Source organism: Polypterus senegalus, chromosome 17, assembly GCF_016835505.1.
Source record: "Polypterus senegalus isolate Bchr_013 chromosome 17, ASM1683550v1, whole genome shotgun sequence".
In the NCBI taxonomy this organism is placed as follows: domain Eukaryota; kingdom Metazoa; phylum Chordata; class Cladistia; order Polypteriformes; family Polypteridae; genus Polypterus; species Polypterus senegalus.
The window spans coordinates 18,986,036-18,997,884 of record NC_053170.1 but is presented as its reverse complement, the minus strand read 5'-3'; the positions used below and the strand labels follow the sequence as shown (position 1 = coordinate 18,997,884).

Here is an 11,849-nt window from a genome sequence, read left to right as displayed (position 1 = left end):
ATTTAATAAACCACCAAGAAAAGTAACATTGCAACAATGCACGCTACGAACCAACATACAATTGTCCGTGACTGAAAACCGGAGGAGCGCCGTCGCGCTTTCTCCTTCCAAAGCAAAGGACGGGGTTGAACGGCGCTCGTTCAGTACGCACTGCCCGCTTATGTGCCCGCCCCCAACTCCCTACCTGAGTCGCTTTCGTCTGTGTATAGTCCACACGCACCTGTGAGTCACGTTGCCTGTTAATTTTCCAAACACCGCCTCAGTCGGTTTCCACGTTGAATTTTCATTGTTCTTTGCGGTTCCGCCTGCTTTTTTTTATATGTAATCCACCAAGTCACCTGACCATGGGGGGCTTTACAAAGGGCAGGGACATAATCAGTGCGAGCGTATGACCCGCACGTATTGGAAATTTCTCGTTCGTAGGGAACAATTGGAAGCCATGGTCTCCATCATGAATGGGGTTCAACGGCTTACCCACGCCTCCCCGCGGCGGGTAGACACACGTTGATCCATTTAGTGTAGCGCGCGTGCAGTACCGGACATACAAGTGCATCACAGACCTGTTAATGCTCAATCTCACGTGGCTGAAAGCCACTTGTCCCTCTAAGAATTTGGACGCCGACCGCTGTTGGGTCGTGTAACTATTTAGCAGGCGGAGTCTCGTTCGTTTTCGGAAATAACCAGCCAAATCGCTCCACCAACTAAGAACTGCCATGCACCACCACCCACAGAATCGAAAAAGAGCTATCAGTCTGTCAATCCTGTCCGTGTCCGGGCCGGGTGAGGTTTCCTGTGTTGAGTCAAATGAAGCGAAAGGCTCCACACCTGGTGGTGCCCTTCCGTCAATTCCTTTAAGTTTTAGCTTTGTAACCATTCTCCCCCCTGAACCCAAAGACTTTGGTTACCCGGTTGGCTGCCCAGCGGGTCATGGGAATGACGCCGCCGGATCGCCTGTTGCGGGGCCTGCATTGGTGAAGCAGGTGAGACGGTAATGAAACAGAGGCACAGGGCTTATTGGTTTTTAAAGACTGCTTCCTTCATTGGGTTTTAACCAATGCACGGAACGAACCAACACACAATCGTCCGTGTGGCGCTCAGGGTGGAACGGGAGGAGAGGAGAAGGACATCCACTCCGCTCCCTCCGTCATGCTAGTCTGCTGATTTCTCGTTCAGTATACACTGCCTGCTCATGTGCCCACCTCCAACTCGTCACTCGAGTCGTTGTGGTCTTTGTACAGTCCAGATGCACCTGTGACTCACGTAGACTTTTCATTGCTCTGTGCGGTTTTGGCTGCCTTTCTATATATAATCCACCAAGACACCCGACCACGGTGGGAGGGGGGTGTGTACAAAGTGCAGGAGTATTTAAGAAGACCCATGTTTGTCGCTGATGGGAATTGCTGTATGTAGCGTGTAAAACATTTTGCTATAGTGCACGCGGTCGTGCGTCGTAACCGAAAACTCGTTTTTTAAAGACTGCTCACTTCATTGTGTTTTAATCTCATTTGTAAAGGAAAGTTTTAAGGATCCCATGGGAAACCCCTTGCAAACAGTTTTACACGGCGCATATGGCAATTCACCTCCACGAGAAACATGCCTCTATTAACAGTCAACGGGGGTTGGAGCTGCATGTGACCTCTACGACAGACGAATATAAATGACGCCGGTTTTTCTGTGTCGTCGCGTCCGAGTTGGTGGGCGTGGCTCTGTGAGTTGTCGTCGTATCCAATGGTCTTGGAGTTGGTGGGCGTGGCTCCTTCCTGCGTGCGCCATAGGTGTCTCACTTGTCAGCAGCTTAGTGAATCCACGCCCCTTCCGGCGTGCTTTCCATGGTTGTCTTGCCTTAGTGAATTATATATATATACTGTAGATAGGAGACACACACAGTGATATTTGAGAAGTGAAATGAAGTTTATTGGATTTACAGAAAGTGTGCAATAATTGTTCAAACAAAATCAGGCAGGTGCATAAATTTGGGCAACACAAAAAAGAAATGAAATCAATATTTAGTAGATCTGCCTTTTGCAGAAATTACAGCCTCTAAACACTTCCTGTAGGTTCCAATGAGAGTCTGGATTGTGGTTGAAGGTATTTTGGACCATTCCTCTTTACAAAACATCTCTAGTTCATTCACGTTTGATGGCTTCCGAGCATGGACAGCTCTCTTTAACTCACACCACAGATTTTCAATTATATTCAGGTCTGGGGACTGAGATGGCCATTCCAAAACGTTGTACTTGTTCCTCTGCATAAATGCCTTAGTGGATTTTGAGCAGTGTTTCGGGTCGTTGTCTTGTTGAAAGATCTAGCCCCAGCGCAGCTTCAGCTTTGTCACGGATTCCTGGACATTGGTCTCCAGAATCTGCTGATATTGAGTGGAATCCATGCGTCCCTCAACTTTGACAAGATTCCCAGTCCCTGCACTGGCCACACAGCATGATGGAACCACCACTATATTTTACTGTAGGTAGCAGGTGTTTTTCTTGGAATGCTGTGTTCTTTTTCCTCCATGCATAACGCCCCTTGTTATGCCCAAATAACTCAAATTTAGTTTCATCAGTCCACAGCACCTTATTCCAAAATGAAGCTGGCTTGTCCAAATGTGCTTGAGCATACCTCAAGCGGCTCTGTTTGTGCTATGGGCGGAGAAAAGTCTTCCTCTGCATCACTCTCGCATACAGCATCTCCTTGTGTAAAGTGCACCGAATGGTTGAACGATGCGCAGTGACTCCATCTACTGCAAGATGATGTTGTAGGTCTTTGGTGCTGGTCTGTGGGTTGACTCTGACTGTTCTCACCATTCGTCACTTCTGTCTATCCGAAATCTTTCTTGGTCTGCCACTTCGAGCCTTAACTTGAACTGAGCCTGTGGTCTTCCATTTCCTCAATATGTTCCTAACTGTGGAAACAGGCAGCTTAAATCACTGGGACATCTTTCTGTATCCTTCCCCTAAACCATGATGGTGAACAATCTTTGTCTTCAGGTCATTTGAGAGTTGTTTTGTAACCCCCATGTTGCTACTCTTCAGAGAAAATTAAAGGAGGGAAACTTACAATTGACCCCCTTAAATACTCTCTCTCATTATAGGATTCACCTGTGTATGTAGGTCAGGGGTCACTGAGCTTACCAAGCCAATTTGAGTTCCAATAATTAGTTCTAAAAGTTTTGGAATCAATAAAATGACAACGGTGCCAAAATTTATGCACCTGCCTGATTTTGTTTGAACAATTATTGCACACTTTCTGTAAATCCAATAAACTTCATTTCACTTCTCAACTATCACTGTGTGTCTCTCCTATATGATATATTTAACTGACATTTTTTTATCTTAACAACCAACGATTTATACAGGAAAATAATGACTATTAACAAGGTTGCCCAAACTTTTGCATCCCACTGTATTGCTACTGGACTGATTCCACAGCAGCCAGAATTGTGTTTTACAATGCAATTTTGAGATTATTGTATCCTGACCTGGCCTCATTGGTAGCTGGGTGTCAGAACTGAACCCGCTCATTATTAAGAGTCTTTTAAAAACGCAACGGATGCCAATTGCCTTAAAATGATCGGTATACTACTATATGGCAGAAACCAACGTATGATCAATACAATCATCAAGATATTGGCTTGATAACCAAGTCCACAAACTACATGTCTAGAATTTGGTGAGAGTTGTAACCTGTAATTTCAGGAGTATATCAGACATGCTATTATTATTAACCATCAATCTTGGTTATGTTACAAAACATTTTTCATACTTAAAAAGGTATTTATGAGCTTGTCCCTACTGTATGCTTCTGATCGTCAGCCATTTGCACGTTTATTCACTAGACCCATTCTTCTAAAACCAACCCCTCAAATTTTTATTACCAACATTGTGGAAGGCAAATTATGAACCGAGAAAGTGGAATCATTGTTCATCCATAAATGTTTACAAAGCTAACTTTAAGAACAGGTTAAAAACATGCCAATTTACCTTTTACCACTTTTTATGGTCCCACACGTTTACTATATTTTTTTGCACATGTTAATGGATAGGTAGTTAAGATCTTGCAACATTTATTAGAGTTGGGACTTTGTTAAAATGTTCCTATACAATTTGGATGCAACTTGAATATTAGACATTTCCTCTACAGAGCCTTCGTAACACTAAAAGTGTGACATACATGGTTATTAAGATAACCTTTAAATTGTATTACAAATAAATGTTAATCCACAGATTTGAACAAAATAATTTCTTCTTATTCTTTAACTATTTTTGCCTACAATTGACAGGTTTGGGTAATGGTGGACTGTAGCTCATTTTACATAAAATCAGTAAGTAGTTCCTACCGCCAGAGGGCAGAACCTCCCAAAAGTAGAAGGAAAAAAAAGTGCTAGAAAAGAACAATAGATCTGATTTGTGTAACAAAGCTTCTATTTGGCATTATTGAAAATGTACTGCACAATACTGGTAAATCCCTACTATATTTGCATATCAAAATGTACCATAATATTCACAGCCAACACTGTTGACTACTATGTTAAAAAAAGTATTTTGGATCATTTCCTACCCATGGGCTCTAAGGTTTGCAGTCTGGAGTAGTTATGACTTGCCATGCTACTTTTAGTTATTTCAGAGTAAAAGCTATATATAGTGCCTTTCTATAGCAGAAAACAGTATAAAGGCAATTACAAATGATGAGATTTAATACAAAAGTTTACCCCCCTCCCCCCCATCAATCTTGAAACAGCTAGACAAACGGACTTGCTCAGAATTACGAGTGGTAGGACTGTATTAAGGACTGAACTTGCAACCTTGTGGTATAAAGTCTAATGCCTCATCCACAAAGTATTGATACTTGCCTTTGACTGTAAATATTAAACAAAATTGACTTTGTAAAGACAAATAATCAAGAATAAGGATTTAACTCAAAAGGGAACTGAGCATCTTCTAAATTACAAACTTAAGTAAATTTTGAAACTAGGCTACCAAATTGCAAAATAAGAAAACAACAAATAACTTTTCTGTACATTTTATTTTCTATGAAACAGAAACAGCATGATCACTTCTTTGTTTCATCTTCCTTGGACAAAGTTTTTATGATCTCCTCTTTCTTAGCCTGCAGGCGTTCTTCACGTCTCTTGCGAGCCTCCTTGGTCTTAGATCTGCGGGCTTCTGCCTGGTCACTGTAAGAAATATAGATGCCCATAATTAGAATTTGAATTAAAATGCATAAAGATAGAAGCACTTAAAATACTTGCCATAAAACAGCTGCGACTAGTGTTTCTTGTATAATTAAGGCTTTAAAAAAAATATGTATGACAAAAGAAAATGCAAACTATATTAACAATGTTGCTCTATGCAGCAACACAGTTAAACCACTTGCAAAGTATCAAAGAAAGGATGCTCTTGAGCAGGCAGGTACTTACGCCAGGAACTTCTTGCGAGCCTTGTCTGCTTTCAGCTTATGGATATGTTCCATCAAGATGCGCTTGTTTTTAAACACATTACCCTTGACCTTCAAGTACAAGTTGTGATACCTTGAGCAACAAAAAGTCAAACATTACTTAAGAGTTAAATAAAAAGATACAATTTACTATTTCCAAAACAATTTTTTAGGTATTCAAGAGCATGGTTAAACAATACAGTGAAAAAGCACTGCAAAAAGAATTCAATTAAATGCTGTATTATTTAAACTTCACTACTAAAAAGCAATGAAACTGACAGAAAAGTCTGATTTGAAGGCATTAAAGGCTATTAATAAAGGAGCTTATTTCAGTTAAGTTTCATGTAGGAGGAAGATGTTTACCTCATTAGTAATTTTCAAAAAGGTAGCTGTGCTAAGCATCCAATTAATAACATTCCTTTGGTAGCTGAATTTGAAGTACAATTAAGATACTGGCTGAGACATAAGCAAAATGGTGATTTTAGCCTTGCTCTGCTCAGACACTACCAGTTTTTTTGGAACATTAAATCAGAAAAATAAAAATGAATAAAAACAGGCCAAATTCGGAGAACTACACTAAATACACTACAGAAAAAAAAATGTAGATATTTTGAAGACAAATTTAACACTGCATGATGAGTCAAAAAAAAAAATTCCATCCAAAGTGTATGCGATCATATCAATTCACATCCTTGTCATATTGGAGGAAGCAGCATGTTGGTCTTATTGCCAAATCCAAAACTTGCCTGGTCTGTGAGAGAATGGATGCAAATGTATCCTATGATGGACTAGCACCACATTCAGGGTTAATTTCTGCCTTACACTCTTTAAATCAATGTGACTGGGCATCACCATAGAGCAGTCTTCTGTGGTACAGATTCACGAACTTGGCTTTGAATCCTGTGCGACCAGTCACCATTTGAGTGTTGGATGTATGTTCTTTCCAGATTCATAGCAGTACCCCTTGGATCACAAAGACATGTGCATTTTGTTATCTGGCAATTCTAAATTGTTCCTCAGATGGACTGGCTCTCTGGCCACAGCTGGTTTAGTTTTTGCACCCAAGGCTGCTGAAATTTTCTCCGACTCTGTGCAACACTTAACTGGGTAAAGCAGATTTGATTGCTTCTCAGTACCGCTTTTAGACTGATATCACCCTACACAAATCAATCCAATACGGACTTTCTAAAATAGGCCGCTTACATGTGGCGGTCAATCTTCTTAGACTCTCGGTATCTACGCAGCAATCGACGGAGGATCCGCATACGCCTCATCCATGAAACCTTCTCTGGCATACGGGCATTTGCTGTACCCTTTCTCTTACCTAGAGGACAAAAATTTTGATTTTGAGAAGATAGATACAATGCCTCAAGGCTGTTTCTAGTTTAATTGATGCATCACAAAACTTATTTTCTACTAAAAATGTAACCACGAGTCTCCTTAAAAGTATATTTAATTGTACATAATTATACCCTGCAGTTGGCAGATTCCACCAAACATTTATGCTAATAAAGATATTTCCCAGAACATCCTTATGCAGTGAAATGTAGCATATTTACAGGTTTTTAAATAAATGAAACTCACCAATGCCCATATGACGCCCTTTACGTCTTGCCAGAGTATTTTTCCTGCAGCGAGCCCTGGAGTGAACAGTTACTGGTTTGCGGATGATTAAACCATCTTTGACCAGCTTGCGGATCTGCTGACCTACAAGTTAGATGATGATATAAAGGTATTAAAATCCTTAACATTTGACTGGCGTAAAAAAAAACACATTACTAGCAATGGAACACCCCTATTTTGAGGATCTTGGTTTACACAAGCTTTCATTCATCAAGAACAAATGTTTAAAAAAAAAAAAATGCCAATACTATTTGGTTACTCTACAAGGAAATATAATTCTATTAATAATACTGATGTCAGCCACAAGTGAACCAGCACTTTAAAAAGAAACCGTTTTGACTTTAATCATAACTACTACAGATAGTGGAGGGATTTTCTCTAGTACATTTACTAAAAGAGTGTAATCAAATTTCTGTAATGTGACAAGTCAATAATCAATTGTTATGATGTGTCTTTACTACAGGGAAGGACAAAAAACAGCCAAAGGCTGTCTGTGGGCTTCACATAGAAACATTTAAAATTGCCTTATTTGTGCATTTTTTAGACACTTCATCACCAAGTCAGAGATTAAAGATAAGTTTGAGGCTTTCCACAGGAGTTCATTTCAGTATTGATATTGTCCTGTTGATTTATGGTTTTAATTAGTTCTTCAAAGATTACAATAATCTGAGTCAACAAGCAAATGCTATTAATTTCTCTCATTTTATGAAGGGAGGTCTTGTGCAGCACAGGTTGCCATTCTTTGTCATGAATGTGAATCTTGCTCTCAGAACCTTTAGGCACCACTGTACCAAATTTGTGATCTTTTCGTGTTGTTCTACTGTTAACACAAAATATGCCAGAAGTCTTGTAGCTGAAAGTAACTGAATTCCAGTGCAATAGTTAACCTAAAAATAAGGTGACCAAAGTTTATTTGCTTGCTTCTTACAAAATGCACATTACTCTCCATTTGTTCCCAATGCTTTGCAAACATGCTGTACACATGGAATCAATATCTGTTAGCACATACAGACAGGAGATGGTCTTTAGACAAACAAAAATTACTAAAAGCCGGTGAAAATTCAAGCACACGCAAATGTTTACAATTGATGAACTGTTCCTACAACCAGTTTCTTGGTTGATATTAAAGAACAGCAATTATTTTTCAAGTTCAGCTTGACACAAATTGCCCCAGAAGTAGTTAACTTCTGACCTGAAAAAAAAAAAAAATCACCAAACCCCTCTCTTAACAGTTTCAGCAGAAGCAGTTTCATTTTTATTACAATACTGTGAAATCACTGTCCTTTAATTTAATATGTTACTGGTGTTTGGACACTGCTCTTAACAGTTTTAAACAAAAAATGTTTTATAATTAAACCATATCCTTGAGCTGCCATTTTAAAGTTGCTGTTTGTGATCAACAGTTATGAGCACCTGTGAATCCATATAATCTAGCACATTTTATGTACAGCTTCCTGTACAAGTTTACATTGATAACTCGGTCCAATTTAATTCTGGGTTACTTTATCTAAACACCTAATGTCTACCTACAAACAAATAACGTGAAATTACCTTCACTGGTGAAACACCAGGTTTAAACATTATATTCAAGAAACTGTAATGTCTTTTTCCAGTTTTTGAGCAAATCTTTCTACCAGCTTGCTTTTTAACATGTCAACCCTAAAAACATTACATTTCAGACTAGGGGTTTATATAAATTTAACGCAGCACCTAAAATCTCTCGGTACAAGCATCAGACAAAGGTGCAGTAAAATGATTGATATCCACGATGATAACTATCAAGGCAAATAGTAGAGTCGCACTTACGGGAGTTAGCGTTGGCGATTTCGTTGGTCTCGTTGGGATCGAGCCATACCTTCTTCTTGCCGCAGCGCAGAACGCTGGAGGCCAGTCGCTTCTGAAGCCTGAGCATGCTGTGGAGTTAAAATGACAATTCAGGCACAAATGGTAGAAATGAAAATGGTGATTCAGGCACAAGTGACAAGCGCACATTTCCACCCTCTCGTTTAAACGCGTTAAGTGACCATATTTTTCAAAAATGACCCTAAAGTCAACTTTATGTGGGCAACAGCAAAAGAAACATGTGGAACATACTGGCTTATTTCATCTAAAAAGAAACGTACACATCAACGTTTCACAAGGACCGTTCTTGTATGTGACAAGCTGAGCACATCAAAAACGGGACGCAGTCTAAGGGGCGAAGACTCCGCCAAGGCCCCAATTCCCGTTGGCTCTTTGTGTCCTGAAGTCAAAATATTATCATCTGCAACGTGACTTTTCTTGGACAAGCGATTTATCACATGGTCTGTTTCTTACTAAATGAGGTTCACAGGCTTGAGGGCCCAACGAGGACATGAGTGGCAGGCATGCCCCTAGAGTATACACGAGACAACGATATGCAATAGACCAACAGCCATTAGGTGCCAGACAATAAACATAATTCCGGCGTACTAGACTAAAATACAATATCCCGTTACTTTATAAAGTCTCTACTAGAGGTACCCGGCTTCCTCGGAGCTACCACGCCACACTCCTTACCTCATGGCTGCCGAGAGAGAGAGAAAGAACGACTCCGCTCTGGACGCTACCACTATTACAACAGGGACGACTCACTGCTGGTGGGGAAATGACGTGTCGCTGTCTCAGATCATGAAAACAGAATGGACTGACATGGAACCGACACACTCTAATTTTATTATTTTTATCGTTACTCGTGTTTTCTGAAGATAGTACAAGGCGATCTATCAAAAATGCTATTAGAATTTATCGTTGTACCCCTAGTTTATTTACAAATGGTACATCCCACAGTATGTTTGCATCATGGGAAGAAGAAGCATTGCGCGCTCTCCTCCACGCCGCCAGGGGCGTACAAGAATGTGAAATGCTGCAGTATGTAGATTAAGGTGGAAATAGGCATTTACTCGTTTCGTTTGTCTAGCAAAATACGTATTGCGTTCTGTAACTTTTGAAGGCCTGTAGCAATCTGAAGACTTTACGATTCTAACAGAAAATGGGTAGCCGTGGGTGTATTGGTTATCATTTTTAGCAATGGTTATCAAGTATTAATCAAAAAATAACTAACAATGGCGATGTTGGTTTTCTGAGAAAATATGTTCCATCATTAAATGTGTAACAAATGTCATAACTAAATAACTAAGTAATCGAACTTGTAACTTCTTGGAAAAAAGTCAACGCGACGCAATGTTAAAACAGGTCTACAAAGGTGTCATCACTCAGTTCACAGAAAGAATATTGTTCTCTCAACAACCAGGAGTTTGTTTTCCAAAGTGTCTCTCGCTCTTTTATTTTTTTAATTTGTTGTAAAAATCATTTGTAGATAACTTTTTTCAATGAGTAATTTTATTACTGATCTGGGTTTTTTTCAAGATATCTTATGCACATCATATACCAATTAAACATTTAGGATTCAAACAACACTACAGTAGGTGTACAGTGTTGGCTAAAAGACATTACAAAATGAAAAGCTTACTCGAAGTAACTTTTTTTTTTACAGCATTCTTATTGCAAAATACTTTGTACACTTAAATACTGTATATCGTTTATTTTTTAACAATGACAAATGACGGGCTTTGGTAAAAATAGTATTTGTAAAAGTGGCAATTTTAAAATTGTTAGGATTTAAGACAGTAAGTATTCCTTAAGTAGTATTAAATGCTAAAAAGGAACTTGTTAATATTTATATCTATGAAGTTGCAGTGAACATATTACAAAGTGTTTACAAAAGCATACCATTCAACACAAGTGCAAGTAAGTTATACTGTAGCTGCTGTTTAAAAAAATCTAGGTACTTACATCAGCAATAATGTTGGTTAAAATTATGCCCCCTTTGTTATGTGCTGTTCTGCCTATGGTAGTCTCCAGATGCATTTCTTTTAACTGGACAGCCGGTCTTAGATGATCATAATGCATAACATACGCTCAATTAACTTGAACTTGATATGGATTTAGTAAAGCAGACAGAAAATTCTGGGAGAGCCAAGATGTAAATGTAATAGATAGAAGTTGGTATTTCAAGAAGCAAAAACTGTCAAGGGTACATATAAGTTGTCATTATTCAGACAATCACAATGTCAACCACACAAAAAAGAAGAGAACTCAAGTGTACACAAAGATACTAGACTCTTGAACACAGTGATACTCCCAAGTCTGAGCAGCACATGTTGAAACAGTTTCTAATGCAAACCACAAGTAGGTAAGCTTCTGCAGCTGTGCCTGCACTTTGGCTTAGCAAAAGACATAGAGTCAAGCTAAAAGAGGGGGAATGGCTAAGATAAAATGGAAAACGTCACTAGACCTACCTTTAGAACAAGAGTCAACATGTTGGTTGAGGCCACAGTAAGTATGGTTCTCTGTAACAAAATGAATATGTAGGGCCAGGTGCTTGGAACTCATTTAGTTAATTGATGAGCTCCACACTTAGTAGAAGGTGAGAAAAATAGTTGATTTATCACAATATATTATTTTAGGATGTGCATTTATCCTAGTGACACTATTAAAATGTTAATGGCATAGACCAACTGTCATCTGCTGCTTTAAGTTACATTTAGTTGTTTGTTATTAGTTAAGAAAATTAGTCTATTTCCAATTCTCCATTGTGCTTAACTGTCTACAACAAGACACCTAAACATTATAAGGATCCTCCAAATGGTATTATACATTCATAGAGTCTTCATCCAAAGAAGTAAGTTCTCCACTTGAGTGTGGGGGGATTTTGGACAAGTTGATTTACGTGGAGGCAGAAGTGTGAATATCAAGAAGAGGTAGCCAACCAGTCT

General features: G+C 39.1%; 1 protein-coding gene across 1 annotated transcript; it reads right to left on the bottom strand.

Annotated features, from left to right (window-relative positions):
* Nucleotides 1–5,009: 5,009 nt before the first annotated feature.
* On the bottom strand, nt 5,010–8,995 carry rpl19 (ribosomal protein L19). The gene is made up of 5 exons (XM_039739581.1): nt 8,860–8,995; nt 7,015–7,137; nt 6,634–6,754; nt 5,414–5,524; nt 5,010–5,170 (listed from the first exon to the last, which is right to left on the bottom strand). The coding sequence occupies exons 1-5, from the start codon at nt 8,963–8,965 to the stop codon at nt 5,047–5,049; spliced, it is 585 nt and encodes a 194-aa protein (XP_039595515.1). The 5' UTR covers nt 8,966–8,995; the 3' UTR covers nt 5,010–5,046.
* Nucleotides 8,996–11,849: the final 2,854 nt, after the last annotated feature.